Source organism: Aspergillus foveolatus (genome assembly GCF_047715535.1).
Source record: "Aspergillus foveolatus strain CBS 279.81 unplaced genomic scaffold BDW70scaffold_7, whole genome shotgun sequence".
Lineage (NCBI taxonomy): Eukaryota > Fungi > Ascomycota > Eurotiomycetes > Eurotiales > Aspergillaceae > Aspergillus > Aspergillus foveolatus.
This window is the reverse complement of record NW_027396071.1, coordinates 149,824-169,242: the sequence shown is the minus strand read 5'-3', so window position 1 is coordinate 169,242 and position 19,419 is coordinate 149,824. Positions and strand designations below refer to the sequence as shown.

Here is a 19,419-nt window from a genome sequence, read left to right as displayed (position 1 = left end):
AGGCCCTTGCGTCGTGGACCTCGGGGCAGCTGATAAGCTCCATGGCAGCCGGACTGGACGCTGCCAGGCACGAGGGCAGTTTGTCTGTTGTCTTTCGTGCAGCGATGCTCTTTCAAATAGACGCCGTCTGGTAGGTGGATCTGTCTGGCTAAGCTTGTCTTCTGGAGACGGAATCCATGGTGCTGGAGACGGGAAGAACCTGAGCCTGGTATAAGTTGCTCTGATAGTCAGTTTTCTGGCCTTTTGGGTTTTATCGTCTGCGAGTCTCAGTTGTTCAATTCAGTCCTTGGACAGCAGGCACCGCACGCACCGCACGCAACATGTCGTTTTCTTCGTTGAGTTCCCTCAAGGGCCTCCTCTCCCCGACTACAGAAGCAGAGTACGATGTGGAAAAAGACTCTCATGACCTCTCACGTTCAGAAGATGGAGGGAGCACAAATGGCGAAGTCAAGCCCCGCGAAGCCAAAGAGAGCAAGCTCATTGACGGACGAGTAATATCTGACGCCATCATCGGTCTTTCGGATGGGATGACGGTCCCCTTCGCCCTTACAGCAGGTCTCTCGGCGCTGGGAGATACCAAAGTCGTCGTCTTTGGTGGATTTGCCGAGCTTATTGCTGGCGCCATATCTATGGGACTGGGTGGCTATCTCGGTGCGAAGAGCGAAGAGTACTGCCCCTCGTCTTTGTATCTTTAGACTCCTTCACTAACCTTTGGTTAGGGAATCCTACCACGCGACCCTCAAGGAAACCACCAAGGAAACACTCACGTCCCCCGCCACCGTCTCAGACACAATTCACGAAATCTTCACTCCCTACGACCTCCCCGACCACCTGCTTGCTCAATTAACAAGCCACCTGACATCCTCCCCGCACCTCCCCTCCTTCCTCATGACATTCCACCATACCCTCCCCGAACCCTCTGGCTCCCGAGCCCTAACCTGCGCCCTCACCATTGCCCTTTCTTACTTCCTCGGCGGCTTCGTCCCGCTGCTTCCGTACTTCTTCGTCGGCCCAGACCAGGCGTTTCTGGCGTTGAAGTGGAGCATTGCAACGATGGCGATTGCGTTGTTTGTTTTTGGGTATGGCAAGACTTGCTTTGTGTCTGGGTGGGCAGGGCCGAAGAATATAAAGAAGGGAGCATGGGGGGGTCTGCAGATGGTTATTGTGGGTGGGGTTGCAGCGGGATGTGCCATGGGACTCGTTAGAGGGTTTCAGGCGTTGGGCGGGTCTGATTCGGGACAAGATACCTAAAGTTCTGGAGGTGTTTGAGAGATGGTATGGATATTCGACATATATTTGCATCTATGATCATGGATCATGGGTTTGGTGTTGGGGTAAAGGTGTTATCTACATACTTATATATATATGGACAAACGGCGTCGGATTGCATCATTGGATTTGATGAATACTCAGTCTAGGCTTTTTTGGCCTACAGCATCATACCGTGAAGCCGGCAAGCCTCTCGTTTCTGACATCATGGTTTTATATATCATGCTCTCTACCTTTACATACATAACAAGAGGTCACTGCATCGACTTTGATGTATCGCTGCTCTAGCTAGTTTGAAGAATGCTTTAAACGCCAGACTATTTCTAAAATCCATCTTGAATCTCAGCGGACTCTGGTACTCCTGAGTAGCCCGAACGATGGCTTTACCCCTGCGGTTAACTCTTCGTAATGTAGTTTTGTCCAAGTGTGCTCTAATCACTTGCATTTCGTCCCGAATCAAGAGAATCGCCGCGGCAGCCCAGGCATACTCAGAGCTGGGCGTGACTCAGACTGTTGATAGACCCCGTAGCGCGCTGTTCTTTGTGGTCATCGCCTGGCGCTGTTTGCCTGCGTACCGGGAAGCATCTCCTGAACATCCTAGGCACCTGAGGTATCCATATCCTCCTTTCTTCAAGAGAAGTTTTGTCAGGATCCTAACAACCTGCCTTATCCATATCCACATCGTAAAGTACATAGATCGACATCAGCAAGAACGATGTACTATACACTCAGCCCCTTTGCCAGTACAAACGCATACGTACAGAAAAATAGGAGAGAAGGAGAGCAACAACCTAGGCAGCCGAGTTCTACAAATACCCATTTTCTTTACATTCTAGTAAAGAGAAGCAATGTAAACGAATACGGTCATGCCCCATATGGGGAGTCTATATTTATGACGATCGGGTCTTGAGGCTGAGTATACTCCTCTACAAACCAACCCTGGTTAGTTGACACAACCTACCCCGCTCCAGGTGTACTTTACTGGTAACTGTACCTTTTTCAAGTGGACTATTGGATGTGGATGAGCCTCCCAACAAAATAACCTGCTGCCTAGCGTAGCCAGGGGCCAGAAGAGGAGTCTTGAACGGCCTGGTGACATGAAACAATAGTCGGAGAGTTTAATTAAACGGCTGAGATCCACAGCTGCGGCGGCAGTGCTGGAGCTTTGATATGACGATGGTATGAATTATGGGCGCTAGATGCAGTATGGTATGCACCTTGCAAGTCGCTGTAAACGACAACGCAAGGGGCTTGATTAATATGCACTGCCACGGCCCCCGCCATAGCCACAGAGTTCTGGAGTCTGTGCCCAGTTGCGACGTACTCTGAGTATGTACGATGTAAGGTGGCGGACCTTGAATAATATCGTCGGCATTGTGATAGACCATAATTTGCTTTGCATTGCTATGGTGTCCATAAGGAATCTGCGACCTAGAGTTTCCGCATAGGTGTCCTGCTAGGGACTCACTCGACGCATACCTCGCTGAGACTCGAGCACATGGATACAAGACCGAGAACAGCCCGGCCAACTGTGGCTTTCAGGGCACGTTTACACTGGAGAATAATATACTGCGAAGAATTATGGCTGCGGCCCCGGTCCCCGGGCCTGCAGGTGTCAGCTTTGTTTTGGGTCGCTGAGGAATGTGATGATCTCATGAAGAATCCACAACATGATGTAGATTCACGAAATATGAAGTATGCTGGTGAAGTTGGACTGGGAGAACGGCATGTTGGGCGACTGAGTATGTAGTATGGTTTGCTGACCGGGGTTGCCGGCTAATCTGCCTCAGCATGGTCAACTGTTTCGATTTCAACTGAGCTGAGGATCCGACATATCCAACGGAACACGAGTTTGGGCAATCTGAAAATCGGGGTTGTTCCTTGTTCTTCAGGGCCAGCGTAAGATTGACTTATTCGCTGATCGGACAATATTATTATTCCACGTGCATGTGCTCCTACACTGTAGACCGCGATATCCATGGCAAGATAGATATGGACCATGAGAGAGGGTTGTCCAAATCGCGGAGGATCCTACACAGCTCAACTGCCTGTGGTCGATCGTCTCGTTGGCTACCCAAAGCCATCGAGATTGCGGAATATTTTTGATGACTGAAAAAATGCGACTCAGCTGATGCCAGTTGATGCAGCCATCCATCTAGGCGCGAGAGGGAAGCGACCGTGAGTCGTCGGTAAGCCCGTAATCAGGATGCCAGCAGGGCTGAGGTCCACTTGGTAGCATCATGCCGTTGGCCTATTATCGAGTTATGATGCAGGGCATGAAGTCACTCGTCTGGGATAAGGCGAGTCTGAATGGCCTGAGGCTTGTTTGCTAAATAGTGACAAGAAACCATGCCGGTGATGTTAGATTGAACCCCCAATTTCTTGTCCGATCGGAAAATGATGAAGGAATGGTCAAGCCTCACTGATTATCGCAAGCCCTGGTGAGGCTGTGCTTGGTATACTTACGGCACGGCCATAGAGAAGGGAGGTCTATTTACAACGCCTTCTACGATCGACTGCTCTTACCCCTTTCAGTGGTATGCAGCAATGACTTCATGCCGAAACTCACTGCATAGCCTCTGGGGTTTGCGCCAACAATGTTTGGACTACTCAGCTGTTGAACGAATACGAGAGCCGAACAGGGGCCGATGCGCAGTCTGACTGTAATGTCCTCTGTAAAAAGTTAAGTATTGCATATGTCGCACCCAGTCTGATTACGGATGCGAGGGGGCCGATGAGATAACGCTTGAATAATGCCTGTTCATCGTCCCTTTAATCAATCCTGAAACCCTAGCGAATAGCGCCGCCGACTGACACGAATACAGGTCGAGTCGGAGGACCGCGTCTTCGCGGTGCAAGCTCAGAAGCTCGCATGCTCTGGCAACGGGGATCAGCCTAGAGTCTTTCCTGGTCGATAGTAATACTTCTCGCATGGCAGGTGACTTTGACAAGGTTCAAATGCATCAAGATCTTGATCCGCGGTTTACCGCGTTCCATCATGCGTATCATGCCGTAATCATGTCACATAGCGGTAATTAACCCCGTATTGACGACCGCCCCGGCGTATTATCACACTTCCCTCTTTTGGTGGTCTCGTGCGCCTAATTAATCGTCCAAAGCCCTGCATATTTTCCATTCTAGTGCTGACTGCTCGCTGTCACGAAATCGTCCAATAATAATAACTCCATGTAAAGAATGGTGTTGGCCAGTTGACAACCTGAGCATCTCGGAGTTTTTTTCACGGGAGCTTGAGCCTTGTGGATGTCCGATTTCCGAGCTGAGGCCGAGGCCGCCTTCAACAGCTGATGTCAGGCCATCCTGACTGATATCGTTGAATGCGCTTCCGCGGTTACCGGTCGTATCCTGACGGCGACAATTTTCGACTCGGTAGCGCCGGCCTGAATGGTAGAATGCAGCCGCTGGAAAAGAAGATGGCTGGGAATCGTTCTTTGTTAGAAGCTCAACGTCTCACCATATCGATAGCTCTAGTGAGTATCCAGGAGCTGGTGGGAGCTGGGTGGTGAACTAGACTGCAAGTTAAATGAAGACAGTCAGGGGACTGGTTCTTGGCGGTAGGGACCCATTTGGTTGGCCAGCGCCAGCAGATCTGTGGCTTCCAGTTGGCTACCCGTAACCTACTGATGGTCCGATGGATCTGCCGTCTGTTTTGATTTGAATTTTCCCTGCTCACTCTGATTCTGTGAGAGGCTGCATCCATTATCACATCTCATACTCGGCGCCTGTGACTTCGGTCACCTCTGCGGCTGGCGGTTAGCGGGGTGCGTCTGAGACTTGTCAGTCAGCATTCGAGTATGTAAACTCTTGACTCTGCTCACCTAAGAGTTTGCAAAAGACGCCGAAATCCTACTAGAGTAGAGTTTGCAAATCTTGAACCTTGGTCCTTGAAGCCCGAAAGTGGCTCAGTAGTGGGATCGATAGTCTGGTTGTTGAAGATTTTCTCCTCCACCTTACCTACGGCGGCTGGCCTTCTCCACCTTTCAGGCTTTCAGGCACCCTCGGCTCGGACTCTGTATCGTCCGGTACCGAAGCTAGTCCAAGCTAGTCCAAGCTAGTCTAAGCTAGTCCCGTCAAGGTTTGGCGCAGCAAGGTTCCGTGTAAAGTACACTTCTGAAATACGAATACTCAGTACTCGCAGCCGGCACTTCCGCTCAGCCAAGGCTCAGAGGCTAAGGTGTTGGCGCTTCCTCATCATCTTCTCGTCGACCTTTTCCTCTTCCTCTCCCTATCGGTGCTTCTCTCCAACCTCGTCTTCAGTCGTTCGCCCATCAGGTCTAAACTCCGGCTCCGTGGCCATCTGCCTCCCTCCCGACCTCCTCGTTCCAGGTTTTCCTCTCGACTGCTGCGCCCTTGCACTTCGCCTTGCGTCAGTGAAACCCCCTGCAACGTGACGGCTCAAAGACATCCTCGTTTGGCCGCTGGAGACCGGAGCGTGCGCTTCGTTTCGTCTTCTTCGATCCGATCTCAATTTTCCCGCTCGGGTTGACTCCGTCAGCACCCTGCTCGTTGCCTAACGGCGTTGTTATTCAAGACCCCTTTTCTGCCGCTTCCGCGACCGATTTTATTTGTCGCCTTCCTTCCAACTCTTGTACAATCGGGGAGAAAGAAAGCAGACGGAGTCTAATCTGGAGGAATTATAGCTGTGTCTTGCCCGCAAGACTCGCCGCAACCATGAATCAGACGCTTCCCACGTGGAAGGACCGCACGCAGAACCAGTTTGGAAAGCTTCAGATCCAGGTTCCATGGCGGTCCATCCAACTGCTCGTCCCGCATCGCATGCGGCGGAAGTTGAGGTCCAAATTGCGCAGTAGAGCGTCTCCCACCTCGTCAATAGCCTCTCTACAGACGTCATTATCGCCTGCAGACACACTACGATCGCTCCAAAGCCACCGATGGACGGTTTACGACTTCCAATATCTGCTTCTGTTGATTGTGGGCATCTTCTCTTTGACCGTTATTGAGTCGCCCGGGCCTTTGGGCAAAACGGCCATTTTCTCCATGCTCCTATTCTCTCTCCTGATACCTATGACCCGCCAGTTCTTCCTCCCGTTTCTGCCGATTGCCGGATGGCTTCTGTTTTTCTACGCCTGCCAGTGAGTTAGAAACAACCCGCTACCAGACCCCGTGCAGCAGTTACTTACACATGCAGGTTCATCCCAAGCGATTGGCGCCCTGCGATCTGGGTTCGTGTCTTGCCTGCACTGGAGAATATTCTCTACGGCGCAAACATCAGCAACATTCTATCCGCTCACCAGAACGTTGTGCTTGACGTGCTGGCGTGGCTACCCTACGGTATCTGCCATTATGGCGCTCCGTTTGTGTGCTCGTTGATCATGTTTATCTTCGGTCCGCCCGGCACTGTTCCCCTTTTCGCGCGCACTTTCGGCTATATCAGTATGACTGCGGTTACCATTCAGCTGTTCTTCCCTTGCTCTCCACCTTGGTATGAGAATCGCTATGGTCTAGCTCCGGCAGACTACTCCATCCAAGGTGATCCCGCAGGGCTTGCCCGCATTGACAAGCTTTTCGGCATCGACCTTTACACATCCGGTTTTCATCAGTCGCCCGTTGTGTTCGGCGCTTTTCCGTCGCTGCATGCTGCTGACTCAACCCTGGCTGCACTTTTCATGAGTCATGTTTTCCCCCGCATGAAGCCCGTCTTCGTGACCTATACTCTATGGATGTGGTGGGCAACGATGTACCTTTCACATCACTATGCGGTTGATTTGGTTGCGGGTGGTCTCCTGGCCGCCATTGCTTTCTACTTCGCCAAGACCCGATTCCTTCCCCGTGTTCAGCTCGACAAGACTTTCCGTTGGGACTACGACTATGTGGAATTCGGCGAGTCTGCCCTGGAGTATGGGTATGGTGCGGCTGGCTATGACGGAGACTTCAATCTTGACAGCGATGAATGGACTGTTGGTTCTTCATCCTCCGTCTCCTCAGGCTCCTTGAGTCCCGTTGACGACCATTACTCATGGGAAACTGAGGCACTGACCTCCCCACATACCGATATTGAGTCCGGCAGGCATACTTTCAGCCCTTGAGTAGCCGCAAACCAAACTCGATACCTGCATATAGCGATCTCGCTCCTCCTTCCACTGCATCTATTTACGAGACGGCGTTAGAACATTTCACGAAATTCTGGCTTTATTGCATCGAGCACATTTCGACACATATATCTTTAATACCCTTTGTTCGGCGTCCCAGATCATGGGTTCGACCTTAATGTCCCTTGGTCCGAATCCGCCTAGGATACTGTTTCTCTTTCCGCCGCACTTCACTGTACATTGCTTGACATTGCGAAACCGGGTTGGGCTCGAACGTGGCATGGGTTATCGCTCATCGCTACACGCCGTTGCTCCATCATAATGTTAATGGACATAATGGGGCTACGCATCCTTTTGGTGTTTAGCCTCTTGGAAGACCATCCGATAACCCCCGTCGGTAACACTCGCTTGTCTCGTGTCCACCCAGACACACCACTTCAATTCTCACTTCTATCGTCCGCTATTACCTTGACCTGGTCGAACCCATCCTTATTCTTCGTTTCGATTATGCTATATAATTATTTTTACCATTCGTGTCGATCGCTCATACTCTTGGCGCTTGGGACTGGAAGCATTTATATGGGGAAAATTACGGAATGGGGCGCCTTTTCTTCTTGCACTTCACTCGCTGTGCATAGACGGTTTCACATTTCTGCTTTGCAATGCATCACGAACTCTGCATTAGCATATAGAAAGAGGGGAAGGATGGACCTTCTTCTTGATTGCTCGCATGGTTTATCCATTCGCTCAAAGTGGACTGCATCCACATATTACCCGGGGGCTATACACATGGCTACTGTGTTGCTTTCTGACATTCACTGGACGTGCAAGGTTGGGAGGAGAGTTTGGCGCTGACGGGGCTTGTTGGAAGGATGTTCACGCGTCCCGATTTGACCCGGCTTCGGCTAACCCTAGATTCTCGACCTGTTGGACGGTGACTTGACTTGCTTGCTATGGGTTGACGCTCCCACACCTACCTATCACATCCTCCTCACTTCACAAACTCCGCTCCTGGACCCTCTCCTCATCTTCTCGTTTCACTTGGATAGAGTGTGTGTGGTGGGGGCAAATTATCCATAGCAGCAGTATTATTAGTTATAATCCGGTAGTGTTATGATTTATGAAGGCAACTTGTATACTATTGCCACATTGTCTATATCTCTTGCTTGTAATAGAACTAACATCGCGAACAACTCTAGTCAACGCGATATTAGCGAAGCCGAACCATAACGCAGTAAACCATTTGGCATCGCCGCGGGCCCATCTGGGCCTCGAAGACTACACTATGTCCCAAAGCAAGCAGACTAAATATTTAAACGTGAAATATTATTCATATGCGCATATGTATACATAATCATAACAAGCCAAGGGGTGAGTAGGGGTGGGTAATTATTATTACTTTTTTACGTCGATGCAAATATTCATCCTTAAATTCAGTGGTCTACTCTTCATAAATCTTAACTCGCTCCGCATACTCCTTTATCCTCGAGACAAAGGTGTCCTCAATTTCATCGCCACGGCCACCAGCAACGCGGAGGATAAGGTCGTTGAGAGAGGCGCGGCCGAGAATGTCGACATGGTCACCTTCATATTCACATATTGTTAGCATGCGACGTCAGAGTGGAACCAGGAAGGGAAAGGAGAGAGGTACCTGTATTTGGACCACCTCGTGGCGAAAACCGATCCGGTTCATGCGGCATTTCGTAAACTTTGATCTTGATTCCGGACGGGTTATACCGCTTGATGTGCCAACCTTTGGCGCACATATAGCCCGTGCTCAATAGGTTGACGGTGCCGTCGCCCTCACCAAGGACGACGCCGTGATCTGTGCCATCGGCCGTTGTGACGGTCGTATCGATGCTAACATTAAGATTAACGAAGGGATCCCGTTCCTCCTGATAGAAGTAGCTTCGTTCGGTTGGTTTGCCGACGCCATAGAAGCAATAGAGTTTCATGTCTGGTGCAAGCGGTAGGCGAGCCTCGAGCGGGTTCAGCCAGGTTCGTGGGTCATTCTCGTTGGCCTCAACTTCGGCGGTTGTGTGTGCGACGCCGTGTGAGTAGCTTCCTAGGACTTGGTCCCGGTACCACGGCTCGCTCTGGTCGAGGAGGTAGGCGAGGCTTTCGGGAACGGTGAGGTTTTTCTGCGTGAAGGTGGAGTTGGTTTCGCGGAAGTTGAGGATGTTGCCATAGGTCATCTTCTGGCCTGGTTGGTCGTCGGGAGCCCAGGTGGAATTGCCCCAGACTGCTTCGCCGCCCTTGGGGAGCATGCTGGAGATGCCGGGCATTGCGCGAAAAATCTCGGCGCGTTCTTCGCGGGAGAGGAACTTCTCCAACCCGTAGACGGCGAACGAGTTGAGCAGCGCTGTATCTCGAGTTTCGCCGGATAGCACGGCTGTGAGGCCTTTGGCGGCGCCTAGCATGCACCCGCTGATGTTGATCCAGTTGGCGATGTGTCGGTTCACCCAGTCCGAGCCGCCCTTGCCGTGGGCTGGGTTCTCAACCCATTTAAAGAAGAAGAGCACCACTTGCGACCCCATACTGTGCGAGGCAAGCGTCACCTTCTCACCACGCACCTGCACCGCGGTCTCGATGTACGACTTCAGCCGGCTAAAGTAGTGGTCCCGGGCCTCCAGGTTCAAATACGATAGTCGCCAGTCATAGGCCGCTGTGTAGGCATTTGTCGGGTCATACCCAATACTTGCAAGGTTCTCTAGGATCTTGTTCCAGATCCAGTACCCTGTGATGAAAAAATCCGTGGCATCGAACCCCTGGGCCGCACGCAGCTTAATCCCCGGCGGGTCCAGCCCAGTTTCTTTATCCAGCATGATATGATTCTTCCACTCAGTCTTGTCCAGCACTAGCGCTCGCATCATACTCCAACTGCCCCAGAGTCTGCGCCGAAAGTACATCAGTGACGTAGGACTAGTTCCCCAGCTCTCGAGTCCCGTCGAAATAACACCAGGGATCATGATAATCGGGTGTTTTGCTTCGACCCCCTGAGACCGAAGATGTAGGCCGACGGAGAAAGCATCATAACTGACAGTATCGCGTTCATGTTGCTGCAGTCAACCACTATTAGCACCACTCCGTCAGATCTCAAGACAGTAACATACCGAGAACTCCCGCGCATCCCGCATGATACTTTGAGGAATGACATCCATCAACGAGTCTATATTCAGATCCATTAAAGAGTCCAGGCTAATGACGTCCTGCTGCTGAGCGAAGAAAACCGCGCAGAAGATCCCGAAGACTCCGCCCAGCAGGAAGATGAGTCCATTGCGCCGCTTGCTCTTGGGTTTCGTGATGAATGATTGCTTCCTCTCATTCTTAGGCTTTACCGCTGCCGGTGGGAACTGTTTTTCTGGTGACGAGTCCGCGGGAGCTGTGGCCTGGACATCGTCGCTGTTGTCGTCTTTGGCCTGACGACGACGAATCATAGATGGAGACGGCAGCGATCGCCAACGGATCGGCTGCGGTAGGGTATGGGAACGCGGTAAATGAGGAAAGGAGAGAAGGAAAGGCAAATCGATATCACGAAGAAGCAATCATACACCGTAGAATAGAGAAAAATAGAGAAGACGGGGTTTGTGGGTAATAGATCGATGGAATCAGGGCCATCGACCCGATAAGCTCGCAATCACATGCGCCGTACTTTTTGACGCTCAGACTCCGACTTCACTCCGCAACCATCATACAATAATACCAGACACACGCCCTTCATCCCCCACTATCTTCCTCTACACCAAAAAATGGCCTCCACGACACACCGACCCTTCGATGATCCTTCCTCAATTCGCTACATCCGCTACAACCCTGCCCACGAAGATGCCTACGTCGCCGCCATGCGCCAACTAATCTCCAAAGATCTCTCGGAGCCTTATAGCATCTACGTATACCGCTACTTCCTTTACCAATGGGGTGACCTCTGCTTCCTGGCAATGGACACGAACTCAACAACCGGCGAGGAACAAATGATTGGCGTCGTGGTCTCGAAGCTCGAGCCGCACAGACACGGGCCGATGCGCGGGTATATCGCCATGTTGGCCGTGCAAGAAGAATCTCGTGGGAAGGGGGTTGCGACGAAACTTGTGAGGATGGCAATTGACGCAATGGAGAAGCGGGGTGCGGATGAGGTGTGTATCGACTCTGTTTGTCTTGTTTTCTTGTGGCTTAATTGTGGTTTATCCTGTGCACAAATTCACGGACTGATTCTAATGATGAATTGGATAGATCGCCCTCGAAACCGAGATCACGAATACAGCTGCAATGAAGCTTTACGAACGGCTTGGATTCCTGCGCAGTAAGCGTCTGCATCGGTACTATCTGAACGGGAACTCGGCTTATCGGCTGGTGCTATACCTGAAGGAGGGCGTTGGGCTGATGAGAACGTCGTTCGACCCATATGCTCCTCCGCCAGATTACGCTCATGACGATCTCCCTCCTCCCCCTGCTCCGCCGGCGCCGTTGCTAAGTGAGAACGGGGCATGATGGTCAGGTGTACACTGCTACGACACTCATGATAATGACTGCATTAATCCGGGATAGAAGGCTGAATTCACGTCGTCTTTCAAAGCGTTTTGATATTTGAACATGATGGCTGCGGCCAAATGATATTCAGAGTTTAGGTTTTGGGCGAGGCTACATCGCTAGTCAGACAAGGCCGGTAAGCTGGTTTAGTCTCTTGCTGACTGTGATCAGCCCGCCCCCTTATCTGCACCCTAGCACTTTCCTCTCTCATTGCAAATCTCTGCCATTGCGTTTTGATTACTATTATGAAGATTACAACGGGTACCGTGCAGCTTATCTCGCGGCTTCCGGATGCTTGCTGCAGGATATTCCGGATACGTTCGAACAGTGGTTGAATATAACTGAGCCCAGTGTCTCAGAGATATTGTGGATTCGCCGCGGCGCCGGTCACAGCGAACACATAACTATCAGGATTGTCGAGCGTTTGGCTCCTGAAACCAATTGCCCTCAGATGTCTATTTCCTCTGCACAGGAGAGGATGAAAGGAACGATCTCCAGTACCATACATCGCTCGAAACGCTTACTGTCCACCCCATCCATCATTCGTGGATGAGTTTCTTCGACGAGAGCCTACGGCCGCGCCAATGACGGCAATCTCTTTCTCGAGGCACAGGAACACGGACTCTGACCAGGGCGCGCCTGTTGTATCTCTGTTGCGATGAGATTTTGTCTCTTCGTTTAGACTAGAATGCCATGCAACGGAATATGACTGTCCTCCCAACTTTCGCCGTATGCGTCGTGTGATTGATCCTCCCGCCTAGTCCGCAGCGGGGCTACTTTGCGGACTTGGTAACAGCTGTCCCTAAGTTGTTGATCTTGCATCATCCGGCTGAGCGAGATTTGGCTGCGATGTCCAGGAATGGATTGAGCACGCTTTGTCCTTTACATCGAAGAAGCTGCCTGATCCATCACAGGTTTTTATACCCGTAGTCATAAGGATATAGTTTAGCTCTCGAAAGAAGACGTTGCTGACGGTCTGGTCGAAGGTGAGCTCTGCTGTCAGATGGAATAGCCGGGAGCTTATACTCACCGGATTCCTCAGAGCATATACGATATCACCCCTTCAGCTGGTGCAAATAGATCGAGTCACGACAGAGACGGTAAAACTGCATCGCAGTAGGCTGCGGCTAGCGCGGCATCTAAGGGCATGATGATGTCGCGGTTCTCATACTCCGCCGCTCGCTTCGAGCTGGATTTTGATTCCTGTCATCGGGAGGGCAAGGTTTGATAACCAGGTGCTACAGTACGCAGCGCGACAGCGGTCTTCGAAGGCGAATGGTCCTCTCATTGACCTCGTAGAACCAATTGATCCGATTAGTTGCTCGGCATAGTATACAGACTCAAAAAACGATGTCTATGATACAATGTCTATAGCACTTGGTATATACAGTATATAGGTACAGCGGCCGGGTGGCTTAGTCTAAGTAGGGCGTAAATGAATATACATGGGATATAGTACAATAGGAGATTTATACGTTCCGATCCGACAAGGCCAGCCATATATGGATATCAGGCCATAAAGCCTTTTCACGGGTGGGAAGAAACCTCGGAGAAGATAGGCACAGTTCTACCTCTTATGTCTCTTGCGCTTCTTCAAATCCAACTCGATAGGGATGTTGACGGCGTTTTGTAAGAACCAATTCGCGGGACGGGGAACACTGCCCCATTCCTTATCTAGAGCGAGAGCAGCCTCCAACATGTGTGTCACCGAGTATTTCGGCCGATACCACGCGCCAATCTGATAGTCGTGCCTGACGATTGCTTTGGCTGCCGTGCGCTGCCTCGCGCGTTCCTTCCCTTCGACCGTGCCAGAATTTACAAAGGCCGAGAGGGGACTGTCGTGGAATTCTGGTGGGATGACCCGAAGGAGGTCATCCTTGAGCGGGTACTTGGGGAGATGTAGACAGACTCCAGCAATGACTTTGCCAGCGGAGGTCCACCACCGTTGGTCCCATTCCGAGAAACGGTTTGATGCTTTATTTTGCGTTAGAAGAAAGTTCATGGTGCTCCTCATGGGTTTTGTTGTGGACTCGTTCATGCAGGCGTATCTCCAAAGCACGCGGCAGATGTTGAAGTGTTTATTCTGAAAGGCGTTGACGAAGAGTTGTTCGTAGGTCTCTTTATCAAGTTCGGCATCTGGGCTGTCGAGACATTGGAGCACGTAGTGCACGGCGCTGAAGGTGTCCTGGGGGAAGAGATGAATAACCTCGTATGCCACAGCGCTTGGCAGCTGCAGCTGATTCTCCTTGCATACTTTCAGTAACTCTTGCATGGCGTGTACATTCCTTAGTTGGACTGTAACGGTGAACATTTGCTTAATTAATGACGGCGGGAACCAGTTCGATCCAGCGACCATGATAGTCTTGTAAAAGAATTCTCTCACTGTTCTGCCGTCTCTGAGGTGTGCCTTGAAGAGATCCTTGACCATGACCTGCAGCAAACTTCGGACAATAGATCTGTCCTGCAAATAGCCCTTTCGCTCTAATACCCTAACCAAGTGTGCTTTGTTCAGGGGCGAAACAAGGCTGTCGAGGAAGGCCAGCCAAGTACGGGCATCAGGAGCAATGCGTAACCGACGCATGACAACCACGACAGTGCGGAAAGAAACGATATTTTGATTTCGGGCCACAGACTTCAGAATAATATTGAACGTCTCGGTAGTGGCAACATGCCCTGCACGGTTGAGAATTCCCCGAACGTAATCCCGATAATGTTGCTTGAGCAGATATGAGACTGCTGTATTTAATGCCGAAGTAGATATCAAGTGCTCCTTGTCGGCATGAGAAAACAAATCCCGTAACGCCATAGCGACACGCTGTCGATGAGGCGTATGATGTCCAGGTGAGCGTTCAGATTTGGTGAGCTGCTCAACATGCTCCGCGAACTGCCTCACAGTTGTGAGGCTGGGCCAACTGGCCACCAAAGTATCGAAATCCGCCCTTGGTCGCGAAACATAACCCCAAACACCCCTGACTGCTTTCATCGATGTCACAGTTCTCCCATTTTCGCCTAGCGCAAGATGAGAGCGAAGAATGGGCAGTGGCGGCTTCTGAATGTCGAGTAGGGGATCCCCACGCTCCTGTCTTTTTTTGACCATCATTATGCGGTGTATTGTCACCTCCACTGCCCGGGGTGAACCCGAGATGACAACCTTACGGTCCTGACTAGAGCTCTCATTAGTAGGCAGAATATGCACCCGACAACCACCATGCAGCCGCATAAACCAGATATTCTCCGATTGCGAGAACTTCTCTAACACGCCAGCAAAGAAAGCAACTGTCTCATCAGGAATGAGAATCTCTTTGCTTTGCACGTCTGGGTTATCAACGAGGCTGGCCGAGTAAAAGTTCGGCCTAGCAAAGCCTGACTGATCTGTAGCACGCTTTCCCGCAGACTCAAGAAGTCGCACTGTTTTAAGATATAGCGACGGGCCATGTCTCCGTAGGTCTCTAGCATTGCGCCGTATTTTGCGGCCCGGTCCTACACTGCGCCTCAAAGGTCGAACAAGAGCTCGGGATTTATGCACCCCATTTCGAGCCGCGATCCATGAAGGAGCAGGCAGTTTTCGTTCAGCATACTTCTCCCAAAAGTCTCGAATGAATTTCAATTTGGAATCCGCGTCGCTTTCCGAACCCGTATCTCCATCGACTTTCCAATGTTCCTCCTCACTGCTAGACTCTGCAATATCCGCCGCGTTCGCTTGTGCCGTAGGCATAGTTGCTTTTGTTGAAAAACGCGAGTCATTCGCTCCATCTGGGTCAACTTTCGAAGAGAGAGACTTGGGTTCAGTGGAGAGCCATCTTTTTCTTGAAGGCGCGCCGAAAGACTGTTTCCGGGTCCGCGAGCTGCGAGGTGTAGGGCGAGACAGGGATCCTCGAGAGTCACAGCGAGAGCTACACCTGTTCGTATTTATCAATCTCCGCTGTTCTCGAGCTGCTGATGCGAACCAGCGCGGGTAGAGGAAGAGGAGAGGTTCATCGGAATGAGGTCCACGGCCAGCTGCGCAGTCCGCTAGAACTGTATAGAGACCGCATCTTTTTAGATGCGGACGGCCACGCGAGAACATATGATGGACAGCACACGAAGAATTAAAGCATAGGAAGAGCAGATAAGTAATAGTATCGACGTTGAAAGCTCGAGGGAGGAAGGCAACATTTTTTGCCGGACCACGGGTGAAGCTTCTCGGGGAAGCCGGAGGCGGTGAACTTCCCATTCATCCAGCAGAGCATTACTGTAACTATCGATGAGACACTTCTAATTCCACTTCAGATCCTCATTTCATCTAATCATTGTAGTATAAATTTTGGATCGTGTCATCCCGTTTAACGAGTTTTGAACGCATATAAAACTATCTAACAAATTCGCCCGACAAAAGGGGAAAAGGGTATCAGCGACAGATGAAAACCACGCCTTGTCTTGGAATAACATATAAGCAACCTCAATAGATGTGAAAATCATGCCCAATCTCCGCCTCCTTGGGGATTCCCTTTATATGACCCCCGTTGTCCATCGGCTTGAACGTAAACCTGCTTGAAACTCTCGAGATAAGGCTATTCCTCCTATTTCCCGGTGTGAGGTCCAGCAGCTCAGCGGCTGAAGTTGATGCATGTTTCTGGTTCTTAGTAGGCTCCAGCTCTTGCAGTCGAAGCACCGGGGGCCCGATAAGATGGCGCTCAGCTGTGGAGGTGGCACGGGAGAGGTATTCTTGTTTGCGCCGGAGATCTTGGATATTGCTTTCTAATTCTGGCTGTGTTTGGCCTGTCGTTTCGAGCTCTTTTTGTTGTTGAGCTAGGGATTGCATTGTTTCGTTCAGATATGTGAGAAGCTGCCAGCGAGAGGTTCTGTAGACGAATCGGGTCATTATCTCAGGGATCTAGGTAAGATGTTAGTGTAGTGGTACATATGATGTGGAGGGCACTTACTTTTCCCTCTAGATAGTAGAGCTCCTCTACTCCTTCGTCAACAAACTTCCTCACAGCATTGAGCTTTTCCCGGTCCACGATTGCGATTCTGATCGCGTACATTAATGTAGGGATGTCCCTAATCTCCTCCACATGCTCCTGCGTATCCATAACAAGCTTTCCTATATTAGCAGACGTACCCCTCGACGCCCTCTCCGAACTAGAACCTCTCTTCTGCTTCAACGCAGAATGTATTGTAAAGTAATCCTCATTAAGCGTATGCGCCATTTCCAAACCCGTCCGACTGCGCTGATTCCGCTCCGTTGAAGCCTTCTTAACACGTAACCTCACCCAGCGCCGCCGGCGGACAAATGAATGCCAGAACGGATGCGTGCCGTGCCACGATGATGACCTTAAGAACGAAAACGCATATTGCCAGCCTTGCTCGTCGACGTCGCCGGACATATCTACATACCATGTTTTCCAAGCCCATTCCCAGCTGGGGTCAGGGACCTGCGCATTTGTGATATCGACAAAACTCCGCTTCCCGGTGGCATTCACCCAAGGAGCCGGGTCCGTGTTAAGGAGTGACTGGTGGGAATAGAGCGGGACGCCGAAGAAGAACCAGCCGCGCTGATTCTCATAGAGTATGTCCAGTTCGCTACCTGGTTTCAGGCCACAGACCTTAGGGTGATTTTTTGATTGGTGAGTAGTTGACCTTTTAGCTCCTGTTTCTGCTTCGCTGCCAGTGCCGAAATCGTACTGCTGTATTTGTTCCGTCGCAATACGCTGCGGGTTAATATTCTCGTCGTTGCCGTCGTTGACATGACTCTCGTCCTCCGGAATTGCGCTTGTACTGGTAAGGGTATCTGTATTTGTTCTTGCACGCAATAACCCACCGTCGTCTGACGATGACGGCGGCTGTTCCGACCCAGGCTCAGCAATGTCCTTGCTTCCACTAGCGACAACACCCAGCCGCTCAGGCTGCCATTTCGCGTAACGGCGCTTCGCCCGCTCCGCACGGATCGATGGTCGACTCCATAGCCTAGACACTGAACTGGTGGTGGTTGCTACCCTGGAGAAGGATGCGTCGTCTTGGGCCGGCCGCTCGGCAGGAGCTGTATTGTCGATGAGCTTGATGTTGGAGGCCATTGCATAGCGCGCTAGGGTGCTTATATGAGTTTTCGGAAGCCCATAGCCATAGTCTGGGTTAATCCTTGATGGATTTTAGGAAAAAAAGGTAGGTAGCGGCGGCTTCTCTCTAGATAGGATGAAACATGCGAATATCATGTCTGAACGGTTCACAAGCAGAAGCCCGATCGATCGAGAATGACGTCGATTGTGGGGTTGACCTGCTGCTGTTTGGTGCCTGAGAAATGCTTCCCCTTTCTAGTTTACGGCCTGGAGGTTCAGGCAGTAAGATATTCAGGCTACAAGGCACTTAAAATCCGCTAATGGCCCATCCTCGAGTCCGACACGCGTCCGTCTTATATCCAAGCCCGTTATCTGCAAAACACGCGGAAGTTCATATCATCGCCAGTTCAGAACCACACCCTCGCTGGAAAACAGACAATGGACTCCTCGCATTACCGGAAAATCGAACTTCAATCTGCCGCAGACTTTACCTACCTCCACAGCAACACCGTTGCTCTCTCCCGCCAAAAACTAGACCTGCACCTACCCCCCTCCGCAGCCCCAAACAATGAGCCCGATCCTATGCGCGAGCGTGTGCGCGAGCTTGTGGACGATGTATCTTCATATTTCCCAATTCAACTAGATTTGATATGCAATTGTGCTAACAATTCATTTTCTGATTCGATCTAGTTCATAACGCGCACATTCACATCCGCATCCGCCTCCGTCTCGATCAACGGGCTCGACTCGTCATCACCAGAGTTTCCTTTCCCAGCAGCATTTACCGCGCCAACAGAGCTTGAAACGGTGGAGTATGAGCCATTCGACGGGAAGTTAGCGGCGCGGGTTGCGTCGTTGTATGCGCAGCTTGAGTCGTTAACTACAACTGTCGCGCAGTTGAGGAGGGATGCGCCGCGACGGGCGGCGAGGGAATACGCGAAAGAACTGGGAAGGATTATCGAGGAGGAGGATAAGGAATTCGACGATGAGGAGGAAGATGATGCGGATGTTGAAATGAACGATGTAGACGCGGATAGAAATCCAGATCAACTGCAAACGCGACCGGAAGAAGACGCTGGTAATACTAATGAAGGGGAGCAGAGACGGCGGGGGAAAGTCTCAAGGAAGAAGGAGTGGAATCTGGATATCCCGCTTGGAACAAAACAGGAAGCGGAGCGGTGGCGGAATGGGGAGATGGCAGAGGTCTACGAGGATGCATTGCGGACACTCCTTCGGCTGCAGGGCGAGCCTGTACTGGGGGATGACGATGCTGCTCTGTCCAAGTCTGATGGTGTGGATGGTAATGCGCTGGCATCTACAGTAGGCAAAGCTGAGCGAGCCGGGCGGGCGGTTGAGTTTGTGGAAAAGATCTGACATAGCTCTCTGGTCCTTTTCTCTCTTTTTGGACTTTTTGCGTTGCTCGAATACCTCTAGCTGGGTTCTGGACTGGCGTTATCAAGGGTGATACCAATTTGAAATGATGAATGATTTACTCGTCTGCGATGAGTACAGGCATATTT

At 51.1% G+C, this 19,419-nt stretch overlaps 8 protein-coding genes across 8 annotated transcripts; 5 read left to right on the top strand and 3 right to left on the bottom strand.

The window, feature by feature from the left end:
• Positions 1 to 320: 320 nt before the first annotated feature.
• On the top strand, positions 321 to 1,251 carry BDW70DRAFT_156945 (VIT1/CCC1 transporter family protein; the record flags this gene model as incomplete). Its single annotated transcript, XM_073740271.1, has 2 exons — positions 321 to 667; positions 720 to 1,251. The coding sequence occupies 2 exons, from the start codon at positions 321 to 323 to the stop codon at positions 1,249 to 1,251; spliced, it is 879 nt and encodes a 292-aa protein (XP_073599099.1).
• A 4,707-nt stretch (positions 1,252 to 5,958) lies between these two features.
• On the top strand, positions 5,959 to 7,334 carry BDW70DRAFT_156944 (phosphatase PAP2 family protein; the record flags this gene model as incomplete). The annotated part of the gene is made up of 2 exons (XM_073740270.1): positions 5,959 to 6,380; positions 6,437 to 7,334. 2 exons carry the CDS (start codon positions 5,959 to 5,961, stop codon positions 7,332 to 7,334), a joined length of 1,320 nt encoding a protein of 439 aa, XP_073599098.1.
• Positions 7,335 to 7,496: 162 nt separating this feature from the next.
• Positions 7,497 to 8,312, top strand: BDW70DRAFT_108310 (uncharacterized protein). The gene has a single exon (XM_073734464.1). It carries the CDS (start codon positions 7,659 to 7,661, stop codon positions 8,190 to 8,192), a length of 534 nt encoding a protein of 177 aa, XP_073599097.1. The 5' UTR covers positions 7,497 to 7,658; the 3' UTR covers positions 8,193 to 8,312.
• A 466-nt stretch (positions 8,313 to 8,778) lies between these two features.
• On the bottom strand, positions 8,779 to 10,774 carry BDW70DRAFT_156943 (phospholipid:diacylglycerol acyltransferase; the record flags this gene model as incomplete). Its single annotated transcript, XM_073740269.1, has 3 exons — positions 8,779 to 8,921; positions 8,989 to 10,396; positions 10,451 to 10,774. 3 exons carry the CDS (start codon positions 10,772 to 10,774, stop codon positions 8,779 to 8,781), a joined length of 1,875 nt encoding a protein of 624 aa, XP_073599096.1.
• A 275-nt stretch (positions 10,775 to 11,049) lies between these two features.
• On the top strand, positions 11,050 to 12,246 carry BDW70DRAFT_108300 (peptide alpha-N-acetyltransferase MAK3). Its single transcript, XM_073734463.1, has 2 exons — positions 11,050 to 11,470; positions 11,568 to 12,246. The coding sequence occupies exons 1-2, from the start codon at positions 11,087 to 11,089 to the stop codon at positions 11,823 to 11,825; spliced, it is 642 nt and encodes a 213-aa protein (XP_073599095.1). The 5' UTR covers positions 11,050 to 11,086; the 3' UTR covers positions 11,826 to 12,246.
• Positions 12,247 to 13,431: 1,185 nt separating this feature from the next.
• BDW70DRAFT_147909 (uncharacterized protein) lies at positions 13,432 to 15,579 on the bottom strand (the record flags this gene model as incomplete). Its single annotated transcript, XM_073738794.1, has 1 exon — positions 13,432 to 15,579. One exon carries the CDS (start codon positions 15,577 to 15,579, stop codon positions 13,432 to 13,434), a length of 2,148 nt encoding a protein of 715 aa, XP_073599094.1.
• Positions 15,580 to 16,173: 594 nt separating this feature from the next.
• BDW70DRAFT_108289 (uncharacterized protein) lies at positions 16,174 to 18,030 on the bottom strand. The gene is made up of 2 exons (XM_073734462.1): positions 16,787 to 18,030; positions 16,174 to 16,737 (listed from the first exon to the last, which is right to left on the bottom strand). The coding sequence occupies exons 1-2, from the start codon at positions 17,915 to 17,917 to the stop codon at positions 16,303 to 16,305; spliced, it is 1,566 nt and encodes a 521-aa protein (XP_073599093.1). The 5' UTR covers positions 17,918 to 18,030; the 3' UTR covers positions 16,174 to 16,302.
• Positions 18,031 to 18,265: 235 nt separating this feature from the next.
• BDW70DRAFT_129731 (uncharacterized protein) lies at positions 18,266 to 19,386 on the top strand. The gene is made up of 2 exons (XM_073735672.1): positions 18,266 to 18,514; positions 18,590 to 19,386. The coding sequence occupies exons 1-2, from the start codon at positions 18,338 to 18,340 to the stop codon at positions 19,271 to 19,273; spliced, it is 861 nt and encodes a 286-aa protein (XP_073599092.1). The 5' UTR covers positions 18,266 to 18,337; the 3' UTR covers positions 19,274 to 19,386.
• The last annotated feature ends 33 nt before the right edge of the window (positions 19,387 to 19,419 follow it).